Source organism: Talpa europaea, assembly GCF_964194135.1.
Source record: "Talpa europaea genome assembly, chromosome: 1".
In the NCBI taxonomy this organism is placed as follows: Eukaryota; Metazoa; Chordata; class Mammalia; order Eulipotyphla; family Talpidae; genus Talpa; species Talpa europaea.
In genome coordinates this window covers 154,982,449-154,995,606 of record NC_140073.1, presented here as the reverse complement: position 1 = coordinate 154,995,606, position 13,158 = coordinate 154,982,449, and the positions used below count along the sequence as shown (strand labels likewise).

Below are 13,158 nucleotides of genomic sequence, written 5' to 3'. Positions count from 1 at the left end.
TCATAGTTGTTTGTTGATTTTGATATTTTCTTTCTTATAGCTATTCTTTTTCCTGGTCCCTTATTTAAGTTTTCTAGATTCCTGCTATGAGTGTATTTCTAATAGTGTAACGGGGTCCCCAGGAAAAGGAAAGTTTCAGGTTTCCTGCCCCACCCAAAGAAGGGTGGCGCTAAAGAGAGGAGAAGAGGCTGCGGAGGAGACCGAGAAGGGAGGAGCAGGATGGAGCCAGGAGACCTGGAAGAGGCACGTGGAGCAGAGAGACATGTGAAGAAACTGCACTTGCCTTATGGTCGTGACGGGGTGACACAGATGTGGGTGAGAGACCCATGGGGAGCTTAAGAATGGCAGCTTTTATCTTGATTTTGCTCTTTCCCCTCAGACTTCTCTGGTTGTTTCTGATCCTTTTCTGTGGGTCCCCACTGAAAGGTGCTTTAGATTTGTGGCAGGCTTTCGGGCCTTGCTCTGGGCCAACCCCGTCTGGGTGGATTTTTACCCATGAGGGGACGCATAACTTTGGGTACTTGATTTAGAAACTAGATTCGTCACCTTTCCTGTACTGCTTACTAATTATATTAAAGTTCCTTTTCATTAAAGTCTTGTATTGTGTTTTGTGTTGATGCGGCGGATGGGAGAACCTATTTAGAACAGGCAGGTTTGCGGGGTCTGGGGGGCCCGTCTTCCTGCCCTGTAACAATAGCTTTCGGGTGAGGGTAGGGGTGAGGCAGCCGGTTCACAGGACCCTGAACAGCCCTGGACTGAAATAGGGGTTCTCAAGGTGAGAGGTTATCAGGGACACCTAATGGGCCTCTTCAAGCAGAGTACTGGGCCCTGCCCCAGTTTCTGAAACAACAGGTCTGGGGTGGGCCTTGCTGATGCCTCCTAACAGAGCTCCAGAGGCTGCATGCAGGAAGCACACTTAGCAAACCCGTGGACCAGCTATTCCAGGCTCAGGAGTTTAGCTTTCATCTATTTGGTGACAAGGGGATTGGCCCACTTTGAGAGGGGTCAGAAAACTGATGCAGTAAGAGTTTTGAAAATGTGGCGTATTCAGATTAATTAGGATGAAGTGGGCAGGCACCAAGCAAGTGCCCGTCTTCTGTGAAGACCTCATCCTACCAGCACCCCTTGACATGGTCCCCCCACGGGAACCAGCTCCTTGAGTGACCTATTTATTCACCTGGGTCACCACACCTGGTCCGCGCTGCAGCCACACACCTCTGTGGGAACAACTCCTGCCCAAGGCAGGAAAGGGAGGAAGGGCAGACTGGAGGGAGGGGGTGGCAAGCAGAGGACAGATGCACCAACCACGTGGGTGGGGGAACCATAGGCCCTGGTGCCTGGCTTGAGGAAAACAGGGACACTGTGAAGAGAAGCCAAGTGGTCAGGAGAGGCCCAAGCCCACACAGGCGTCGGCAGGGAAGGCCCTCCCATTAAGGGACACCCAGACTCCCAGCGACACCTGGACGCATCACCGTACAGCCGTCTCTAGCACCGCTCCCGGGGAACGAGTCTACAGGATCACGGTCACCAGCAGTCTAACCAGGTAGAAACAAAATAGTTTAAGCTTTCCAAGGACTGAATTCAGATGAGAGAAATGAGGCGGCATGGCAACATCGCAACCACTATTGTAGCAGCTACAGGAGGCGGCCAGGGCTGCGGCCAGAGAGGCTCTGTCCAGTCCAGTCATTTGGGAGGGATGGAACCACCGCCCTGCCCTGGTCTGCCGGGTGAGGGGCGTGATGGCGGGCAGTTACACAGCAGATGCAGGTCCACAGGGCAATAAATTCACCCACACCTAGAGTTTCTGGCTTTTTTTTTTAAATACCTTACATTGACATCAACCTTGTTTTGAACAACTACTAAATGTTAACCAATATGCAAAAACACATGTAGAGTTTAGAGCAACCACGACTACTGTTCTCACACAGATCATCAAATTTCATACGCAAGCACGAACCGGCAAGAAAGCAATGAGACGCCAGCAGGATTCCATTTAAGCTGCTCTGATGAAGTCTGGCTTCAGATGTTTTTGGATCCTTACATTCAAAAATGAAAACATAGTTTACATGGATGGCCCAAGAAAACAAAAGCAGCCACAACGTAAACAATATACAAAATATATGCATATTTAATAAGGCAATACTTAACCTCCTTATTAAAGTATTTTTTTTAAAGCGCTTGTTGCTAGTTTGATTTCACAATCTTCTAAGATACTGAAAGACAACGAACTAAAAAGAACCCTATATATTCGTATTGTGTAATAAAGCAAATTAGATTTATGGCCCAGTCAATCCTGTTATTAACTAGATCTATACAAATCTGCTCAAGAATGCTTGTCTGGTTACTGAGAAAAAATGAAGGCTGGGAGGCTGGGGGAGGAACTGGCCTGATGACAGACCTGAAGAAATCGCCAAGCTTATGGCCTAATAAATAAGCCTTCCAGGCAGGACAGCCCATCAGAAAATGATCTCCTTAGTTGCTTGGCTTCCCAAGTTCTCATTTGAAAGGTGCTGACAAAAACAGGCACAAAGCAGTGCCTGGGCTGCTTTTAAATTAGAGAAAGGACCACTGAAGCGAGTCAGATTTCAACTGAGGAGGAGATACGAATAATACAGGATGATTTCCAAATACCTGATTTCGTGCCTGTTGGGCAGGTCATGCTTTTCAGCTTGCAGCTTATGGGCCAACACAGAATGGAGGTCTGACTTTTCCAGCAACTTGTTATCTGTCCCCAAAAAACCCAAAGAAATGAAGTTACTTATTATGACCTGCAAACACTTTATCACTACTTAACATCTGAGAGAAAGACTGGGACGAAAGATGACTTTGCTTTTTACGAGGCACGAACCATAGCAATCACCCAAAATCCAGAAGCCATGCTCCTCAGATGCTTCTTGGCCTAAGCATGGGCAGCCCAGCCAAAGGAACCAGGGGAACACCCCTGAACCCCTCCTCCCCCCATGAAAGGCAGTCTACACTGCTTTCTACTCACATAGTTACCTATTCTTTGCTAGGAGTTTAAAAAAAGAAAGAAAATATACCAAAACACAAGAAAAGTGAACTGCTACCCATCGCTAAGTAACTCATGAGAATTGTACCTTATTAAATTTGGAAAATTTAATTTTGACATCAGGGCACTAGGAGTATAAATACAAACGAGAGGGCAGGGCCTCAAGGAGCCCAGTGTCATGAGGTCAAGCATAAAAAGGAAGAGCTGGTGACCCTTTACTCTCGGGTCAGTTTCACAGGTGGAGATGGCAGGCAGTTCGGCAGAAGGATGGGCAGAGCGGTGCGCTAAGTGGCTAGAAATAAAAGTGGGACCCGACCCATGAAATTTAGACCTTTTCTTACTGGCAATGGTGAAAGAAGAGAACTTAAAAGTAGACCATGACATCAGATTTACTTATTAGCAAGAATTCAAAGATTATCTTGAGGTTTCTTGCTCAGGCACCTGGGAAGACGAGACCTGCTGTGTCAGAGAACACAGCAGCAGAGAAACTGCACCTTCTGATTATAATAAATGTGACAGGGATCAAGTGCAGAATTCAAGCTGGGGCTGAGAGGACACTTAGGAACAACAGGCACAGAGCAGTCAGCAAGCAGGGTGGGGGCACTAAGCAGAACAAGAACTCGACTGTCGCAAGCTGCAGAATAACTACATTTGGTAGGGTTTGTCCAAATCCTAGAAATCTGAGATGAGAACTGCTGTAGGACAGGATTTTGACTGGGTTTATTCTGACTATTCCCATCAGAAGAGCTTATCTGTCCTCTGAGATCCAGTATCCAGTATCCAGTCCTATTTTTCCTTAATATATAAAAATGGAGGTCCAGGTTAGAACCAGAAACACGCCCTTCAACCATATTAATTCAGTAAGTTTGCTCAGCAGAAAAGGGAAGTGGTTCCTACTCCGTTGTCACTCTCGTCACTCCATACTATCAAAGGGCTCCTAAAACCTTCAAATTGTTACAGCAGGGCTGGGGGCCCCCAGGGAATTAGTGCCTGGGCTGAACAGAAGGCATTCAAGAGGGAAACCTTCCTTAAAGTCCTCTCAGATAAGAGAAGGATGGAGATGGGGGAAAGCTGCCCCCACATCCAAAGCCTCTTTCCTCCTTTCTCATCAGGCTCAGAGGGAGGGACTAAACAGGAAAATCTGGGTTGGTGGAGGGTCAGAGCATGACTGGCTGGAATGAGAAGTGGGAATGTCCCACTGTCAAATCAGACACGACCTCCCCAAATGTCACAGATGCCTCCTGCCCTCAGCTGTGTAACATCCTAGCCAGCCTTCTCCTCTAGGAGGAGCCATTCTCCTTCTGATTTTTCATCCATAGCCCCATGAAGATGTCCATTTTCAAAGTGCAGAAAAACACTCACGCACAATTACAGCACCATCTGTTTATAGATGTTACACAGGTGGCTTTCAAAGCAATTATATGCACAGCATTGTTTGGGTGAAGCAGGCTGGGCAGGCTTCACCCCACTTTACAGATGCAGCAAAGCAGGCACAGAAAGCTAAGTGAAAAGGTGGGTAAGGGCTGGGGCCAGACAACACAACTTGACTTTCAGAGTGAAGTGGCTTTTAAAGAGTAAGTTTTCAACAGACACCCGGGACCCTGAATTTAGGTAATCTATGAGGGAATCACATTGAGTCAAGGGTTTCCTGGGCTTCTGACTTTCTGAAACAGCTCAGGTCTGCCAGAGCTTTCTTAGAAGAAATTAGCACAAGAGGCACCTCCTCCTGTTTTTTGCCCATCTATGTTCAAAGGATGAGCTCAGTGAAAGAAAAAACAAAAGGCTACTTTCTTGGGGGCCCAGTGAGAAAAGCAATGCAGAAATTAGGAGCCATCCAGCCTGTCTTCAAATTCAGGCTCTGCCATTTATAGGCTGTGCAACCCCAGAGAGGTTACTGAATCTCTCCAAACCTCAGACTCTTCATATGTAAAAAGGCCAACAATAGGATCAGCTTTATAGGCCTTTCTAGAACATAAAGTGAAGTAACATATGCCAAACATTTACCACAAATTCAAACTTGACTGTTCGTTAAGATTTGGGGGACATCAGAAAAATAGCAATAGATGTGCCCAACTCCTGTATGTTGTGATTTAGTCACGCTAGAGTGTGGCCTGGCATTTGTAATTTTTAAAAGACTACCCCCCCACCCCCAAGATGACTCTAATATCAAGGCAATTTTGGGCACCACTGATTCAGCGCGATCAGAATTCAGTAAAGGGCAATTATTACTTTGAATCTTATCAACATAACCAGAGGATTCTGTCGGGCTTACTTCAGGGGTAGAGGGACTCTAGGGACCCCTAACTCCCCAAATACGTCACCAGTTACGGTCAACCTGGAGGGGGGCGGGTGTGGGGGGGAAACGCTTATTATTAGGATGCACTCAAAGGTACATTTTTAATACTGACATTGCAGTACACAAGGGGGGGAGAGGGGAGACCTCCTTCAAAGTTAAAATTTCAGTAACAGTAAAGACTTCAGATGCCACACACGAATTAAAAAGTAGGTTAAGACTCAAAATGTGTAACGAGGACCACCAAGGCAGAGACGAGGCAAGCGGCCTGCGGAATCGGGGCCAGACACTCATGGCCCGTAAGGTCGAGTTAGCGACGGGAGTGAGCGCTGAGGCAGCGCCCGTTTCACGGACACGACGGCGGAAACGGGATGCTCCGGCCCAGGCCCAGGTGAGCGCACGAGCCCCGGTGAGCAGCCGGAGTTCGCCGACACGCACTCGCCCGGGCCGCGCCACGAGCCAGCGGGCAGCCCCGCACCGCCCGCAGCCACACCCGAGGGCGCGGGGAGAGAGGTCAAGGTGTCGGGAGGCGCGGGCGGCGCCGGCGCCCGGCTCGGCTTCCCGCGGGCCCCGCGCCCCCGGCCGCGCGCTCACACTGCAGGATGATCTCCTCGAACGCCTGTCTCTGCAGCCGGTCCCGCCGCCGCAGCTCCTCCGAGATGTGGCGCTTCCAGCGGGGGAAGTCGGCGGCGCGGAGGCCCGACGACATGGCCGCGCTGCCCCGGCGTCTCAGCGCCGCCGATCCGAGCGGGGGCCGGCGGCCACGGCCCGCAGCATGAGGCGACCAGCGGGCGCGCGGAGGCCGGCCGCCCGGAGCTCAGCGCGCACAGGCCGCCCCCGAAGCCATCCGGGACGGTCTTCCGGCCCCGGCCGGAAATGGCTCGGGCCGGGGCCGGAAGGCCCGCCTCCTCACCCGCCGGCTGACCCCGAACGCGCACACTAGCCGCGCCGGCTGATGACGACTCCGGAGGCCGGAAGCGCCGCGCGGGGAGTGGCGGCCGCTGGGAGGCGACCTGTGCGCGCCGGGGGACTCCCCGGGGCGGCCGGGAAGGCACCTGCTTGCGGTGTTCGCGCCGCATTCCCGGTTTTATCTTTTCTTTTTGGCGGTTTAGAGGACAAAATGGCGTCCACTTCGCGCACAGCGGGGTAACCGTGGATAAGTCACGGTCTCCCTAAGTCGGATGCCTGATCTGTAAAAGGGGGACCGGGGCCTCCCCGGTGGCGCAGCGGATGAGCGCTGGGCTGCGAAGCTGCCCGCTGCCTCTGCAGCGCCGGTTCGATCCCCGGCCGCTAGCGAGGGTCCCCCATGGCGCGCAGACCTCTCCTGCCGCCCGCTGCTCCCCTCAGCAGTGAACTTCGGTCCTTCTGCCTGCTCTGCTCCCCGCTCTGGCTCTGGTGAATTCTCTCACCCTCCCGCGCTTCTGACTGTACTCCTGTGCTTCTATGTACAAACAAACAAACAAATATATATATATATATCTTAATAAAAATAAGTTAAGCCCACAATTTAAAAAAAAAAAAAAGAAATGAAGCTTTCGTTGCAAACGACAGTAAACACCCTGGAGAGTGTAAGCAGATTGGAGCCTTGGGTCTAGAGTATGTACACACATAGATTTATGCTAAGCAAGCAAATATTGCTTAATTGAGGGGGCAGGGGGTTCACGGATGGGGTTTTGACCAGTTTTGTTTAACAAAACCACTGGGCCATAGCACCCCCTTTAGTTAAGTAAGATGGAGAAGTTGTACAATCACTGGTGCCCAGGGGGAGCTAAAGGGTCCAAACTAATAGGGTCTGAGTCAGCTGCAGTGTGCACAGGTGGTTTTCAGAGTTCTTGGATAGGGGAAACAACCATCTCCTGTGCTCTATTCCTATTCTACCTCAGAGGCATATTAGAAAGCCTTTTCTCTCCTCTGGAGCCCTGGGGGTAGGACAATCAGACTTTTAGAACTGTCATTAAAGAGATTGCGTTGGGAGTTCTGAGTGACCTGAATGTGTGGAAGGGGCCTGTGGAGATCAAAAATTGAAGTGACTTCTTCACTGAAGAAAATAAAGAAGCAGATTCTGAAAGTTACCAGGAATGTCTCCAGATGTGTAAACCATAGCGTCAAATCTTGACAATTGAGTATGCTAATTTTCCAGACAACATTGTGATTTAAATGTGTTCACAGGGCCTCCCTGGTGGCACAGGGGATTAGGATGCAGCCTATGAAGCTGTCTGCAGCCACTGCAGCATGAGTTCGATCCCTGGTCAGGGAGCTACACACATGGGGCAGCAGACCTCTCCTGTCTTGCCTGCTGCTCCCCTCAGCAGTATATTTCAGTAGATCTGCCTGTTCTGCTCCCCACTCTGTCTCTGGTGAATTCTCTCACCCCCCCCCACCTCTGATCTGTACCCCAGTTCTTGTATGCATAAATAAATCTTTAAAAAAAAAGAAAGAAATGTGTTCACAAATGTGTAGAGCCAGCAATTCCCCTCCTCACAGCACTGAACTGTGCAAGTTGAAAACAATCTATTTCCAGCAATAGAAGGTTAAATTGTTGTATTTTATTGTCAAAAAAAAAAATAAAAGCAGTATATGGTATTAATCAGATCTATGAGAATGAAAAGTCTCCCTGGCTCCTCTATGCAGTATTTGTTGAGGAATCGTGGAATATAATTTCTAGACTGAGGATACCCAGCTGTGCTAGGTTGGCCTCGCTAGCCCAGCAGCTTTATGGCGCACACACTGCAGCGGCGTTGGGGATTCTTACTCGCTTCTATTCCCACTGTCTCCTTCCACTGCAGAGCTTTGATTTTCTGCGCTGTTGGGCATATTCTCTGGCCCTGACTGCTCTGAGTTAGTTCCTTTGAGTCAATTCTCATCTCGTTGTCAGCTCCTCACAACCTGCAGATGACAGACCTTCACCACTAGGTTCCCTCTAACAAGTCCATTTGTGTCATTACCTGATATAAGTGCATCTCCCTCCTGCAGGAGTATAAACAAGAGCTATGTCTGTTTTTTTTTTTTTTTTAAGAGGCATGTATTATTTATTTATTTGTTTGTTTGTTTATACAAGCACTGGGTATAGTCAGAAGCGCGGGAGGGTGAGAGAATTCACCAGAGCCAGAGCGGGGAGCAGAGCAGGCAGAAGGACTGAAGTACACTGCTGAGGGGAGCAGCGGGCAGCAGGAGAGACCATGTGCGCCATGTGGGACCCTCCTCCGGAGGCCGGGGAGCAGCCGGGGATCGAACCGGCGCTGCAGAGGCTGCAGGCAGCTTCACAACCCAGCGCTCAACCGCTGCGCCACCGGGGAGGCCCCCGCTATATCTGTTTTTGCTCATCATTAGATCTTCAACAAAAGCGCAGACTTTCATATATCAGGTGCTCTGTAAATATTTAACAAACTGTGTGAAAATACTAATAGTATTATCTCTGGCAGTGCCTTTGCGTTTTTTTAAAAATGTATTTTCTATATCTTGCACTTTCTAGTTATTGCATGTACTATCTGTGCAAGAAAAAGCTATAGATATGAACATGTGTTCACTGATAAATCCATTTATACAGTAGGGTGGCAGGCTTGGAGGGAAGTAACTGGTAAGCACAATCACTTCCGCAGTGCTTGGACCGTGTGTGCCTCTTCCCCATATTTCATTTACTGCAACTCTTTTAAACCTCAGTGGTGTAATTGTTAGCTACTGTTCGCATCTTCAGTCCCAAGTCCACTTTTCTTTCCCGCTACTAATATCCTGGGCCTGGGTGGCCACATTTCCACCACATGACTGGACCTATCTGGTCACTTTCTCTTTGGACCAGCAATGGACACTGGACTGAAGCTGGGCCAAATTCCTCTTCCGGGGGCTGGAGCGTAGGGGGCTGGAACTCAGGATCTGAGCAGCCACGTGAAGCCAAGGCATAGTCAAGGAGACCAGGATTGCAGACAAGCCGTCTGTGCTCAGGAGCAGGAATAGGTGGGCCCAGGAAATTCCCTGGGAAAGACCAGGCACAGGGAGGTGTCTCCCTGCGTCCCACAGCCCCATGCCACCCCTGGGGCTCTGCATCAGTTCTCCAAGGCAGCAGTGCTCCCTCTCTTTTTTACTAGTTTCTCTTCCTTGAAAGCAGAGAGCCTCGACTGAAATGGAAATGGAGAATTTCATAGCAGGAAAGCCCCTAGACATGATTTTATGGCAGAGACCTAAAGAGGGGCTTTCTGCTCTGTCCTGCCTGCCTTAGTCAAGAACAGAAAAATGCTGTGTGTCTTGGGAAAAGCACCGAGGGCCGGTCTGGGTCCGAGGTTGGGAGTGGGTGTGGCACCCACTGGAGATAACAGACTTGGTGGTGGGTGTGTCTCTCCTTGCATGCTGAGACCCTGGGTGAGTGGCAAGCAGCCTCACTCAACAATGCTCTGCTTGCTCCTCAGCAGTGACCCGGGAAGATGAGGAAACCCCTCTGCTGATCATCACAAAGACCCTGCACAACCACCTTTTTTCTGAAGACCAGACTGCCCCTAAAACTGGCTTCTGCCTCCCTTCCACCCCCAACCTATCCTGCACCCCAACACCTGTCTTGATGCAGGGACTGTGAGCATTTCTTCCATGAATTGCTCGCGCAAGAATCCGTCTCAGGCTCTGCTTCTTAGAACTGGGCCGAAGGCAGTCCCGGGGCCAGAGCTTGCGGTTATGTCCACAGAACAGTGGGGATGGCCAAAGCACACTGCCCGGGAAGAGAACATGAGCCAGAGATGCCATGGAACTGCCCTCAACAGCCACAGGGCCTAAGCCTTCTGGATACACCAGCTGCTTCTCCACAAAGGGTAGGAAGTAGCTTCTCAGACAGAACTTGCTGTCCTAGGTTAGGGAAGGCGCCCACTGCTGCTTTCCATGGCTGCTTTACTGGGAAATAATGGAATCCATCTGCTATGGACCGCCCCTCCCCCCCACCAAATTCATAGGTTGAATCCCTACCCCCCAGGGAAGTGAATCTGGAGACAGGGATTTTAGGAGGTAGTTCTGGTTAAATGAAGTCATGAGGGCAGGACCCTAACCCTACTGGATTTTTTGCCCGATAAGAAGAGAACCAGTCTCTCCCCGCCCCCCTGTTCTTCCCCCTCCCCACGCCATAATAGGACACAGTAAGCAGAAGGACATAAGTCTACCAGGACTTGGACCTTTCAAACCATGGTGTCCTGGGCCATTGAGGCGGGATGAGAATCGGGGCATATCAGGTCTCCTGCTTTTCCATTTTCACACCTAACCATAAGGTGGAAGCATTGTGAAAGGTCTGAAGACGGAGACAGGGAGACTTTTCTTAAAATTTTAATTATCTCCTGTGTAGCTGCTATTCTTTGAATACAGAGTAATCTCTTGTGGAGAACATGAATTCCAAGAGGTAACAGCTCCTGGCAAGACAAACTCCTCTTGACAAAGGGTTGGAAAGGATGGGTCTGGAGAAGGAGGCATGGCCCAGAGACCCGGGGTCTCCATGTTCTTGTGTGACCTCTGCCAAGAGCCCCCCGGAACCTTGAAATAACAAAATTTCAGTGCAGTTAATTTTAAAGATCTAATTGGCCTTATTAAACAGTGTTTGAATCGGCAGCAGCTCATCTAGCAAGGGGAAAGGGACTCCAAAAAGCTGTAGAAAATGAAAGGTGTTTGCAGGCAGAGGGTAGGACGAAGGCAAAGCAATGATTTCAGGCTCAGGCACCTTCCTGTGGGTAATGAGCAAAGTCTTGAGACGCGTTATCACATCTTCCTTTGGGGACTGGGAAAGACGACCTCGTTGGTGCTGACCAGAACATTCCACACTGACTAGTTAGGACAACATCTCTGGGGGAGGCTGAAACGGCGTGGGCTTGAAATTGCAGTTGGGTTAGGTGTTAAGTCTTGGGGGGCTTAACATAAAGGCCTCCATCTGGGACTTATTTTCTTTTGATCATTTTCTTTTCCTCTATAAAATAAGCATGAGGGCCTCCCTGGTGGCTCAAGGGGTTAAGCACAGCACTGTGAAGCTATCTGCAGCCTCTGTAGCATGAGTTCGATCCCTGGCCAGCCAGGGAGCTACCCACATGGTGAAACAGACCTCTCCTGTCTCGCCCGCTGTTCTCCTCAACAGTGTATTTCTGTTAGTGTCAGTCTGCCTGTTCTGCTCCCTACTCTGTCTCTGGTGAATCCTCTCACACTCCCCCCTCACCAACACCTCTGGCCTCTGGCCCATACCCACTTCTTGTATGCATAAATAAATCTTTTTAAAAAATAAACCTTTTGTTAACCTTTAAAAAATATTAAAAAATAAAAGTAAAAAAATTTTTAAAAGGAACCTAAAAAAAAAAAAAAGCATGAAACCCACCTAATGGAAGAGAACAAAGATGAGAGTGTATTTTATTTTTATTTGACCCAACAGCATCCGGCCTTAGAACTTCTCAGCACAGTCCTTGAGATGGGTAACCTGTTGGACTTGTTTATGCTTAGGTTGCTGTGCGGTCAAGAGAAGTTCATGAGCTGGACCAATCTTGCTTAGTCCTGGATCTACACCTGCCTGCAGGTCAGTGCTGAGAAGGCTGCTGGGTGGGAGTCTGCTCACAGGTGAGGGAATGGGCATGTCCCTGAAACAGAGTCTCAACGAGAGCCAGACAAAGAGTTTATTGGATCATCAAAGCGAGAACTTGAACTCGGGAAGCAGTCCCGACTGCGCTTACTCTGTGAGAGCTGTTCCAACAATCATAAGTTTCAGTTCAATTGATAGACCTCATTACAGAGTCTAGTATGTGCAGAAGAGAAAGGAACAGTGAAACACTGTGTTAAAAAAGAAAGACAATTATTCTTGACAGGGTGCTTTCTAGTTCCATCTATAAGTTCAGTTCTTTTGATTGCCGACATGCTCTTGACCTAAAGAAATGTTCAGATGCACTCTGCGTAGAGGAGAGCAAATGCTGGGGTTTAGTGATTCTCCTGACTTCTCAAGAATGCCCTGAGAGGCTGGAGGCCCATTATTCAAATCTTCTTTGTCTGGCTCCATGCTCGGTAGGGAGGGTTGAAAGTCAGGAGGCTCCTGTGTGCCTGTTGCATTGAGCAGGACAGAGCCAGCTCTGGCGTGAAGCCCCTGTGGATGTCTTTGTTTCCTCACTTGCTGGACTGGGGCAGGAGTGACCCACAATGTTCACAGTATGTTCCCAGGCAGGTGTCAATGAGCGAGCAGGGGCACTTCCAAGAAAATGGACGCGTCTCCCACTAGCTGGATCAGCATCCCCTGGGTCTCATCTCTCCCCTAGAGCTACTAAATCAGATTCTTTGTGGGTAACCCCAGAGCCTGCAAGTCTACACAATTCCTTGGGTGATTCTATGTGCATGAGGATTGAGAAGCACAGCTCTAGTGGCATTAGATCTAATTTTATAGTCACTAACAGGTTGCTGTAGATTTTGTATCTAAGTTATAAGTAAATGTTTTGAAAGACTTGCTTAGAACAGCTTGCAGTTCAAACTCATTCCTCATAATAAGCAGTATTTGTAGACTATTGACCAAAAAAAAAAAAAATGGAAGCTTGTTATATGTCATCTAGGATTAGTAATTACATTATGCAAAATATTTCTCATGTTAGTCGCATACTGTCATGTCCAATTAGGGTGATTTAAGAGAAACAATTGGAAACTTTTTACATGTGTTCCCTGAAAGTCAGTTAAGGAAAAGATTAGGGAAGAGCACCTGGTAGCTGGAATCTGGGCACCGGCCAGCCTGTTGCACTATGAGGTCTGATTTTCATTTCCCTGCTTGAGGGATCGATTTGCTGTTTGCTTTGGATACAGCCAATTAAATGGCAACAAAATGTATTTTGTAATGAGGCAGCAGAGGCGCACTTAAATTTAGCATCCTGACTTCATT

At 49.0% G+C, this 13,158-nt stretch overlaps 1 protein-coding gene across 5 annotated transcripts in view; it reads right to left on the bottom strand.

The window, feature by feature from the left end:
* The window catches only part of ATG16L1 (autophagy related 16 like 1), a gene marked incomplete at both ends in the record, with an annotated part of 31,533 nt that extends 25,521 nt beyond the window's left edge, over positions 1-6,012 (bottom strand). For all 5 annotated transcript variants that reach the window (XM_084231652.1, XM_084231651.1, XM_084231653.1 and 2 more), the window contains 2 exons: positions 2,632-2,725; positions 5,898-6,012. In XM_084231652.1, the coding sequence (XP_084087778.1) occupies positions 2,632-2,725; positions 5,898-6,012 (209 nt within the window). The remainder of the gene's footprint in view (positions 1-2,631; positions 2,726-5,897) is intronic.
* Between the last annotated feature and the right edge of the window lie 7,146 nt (positions 6,013-13,158).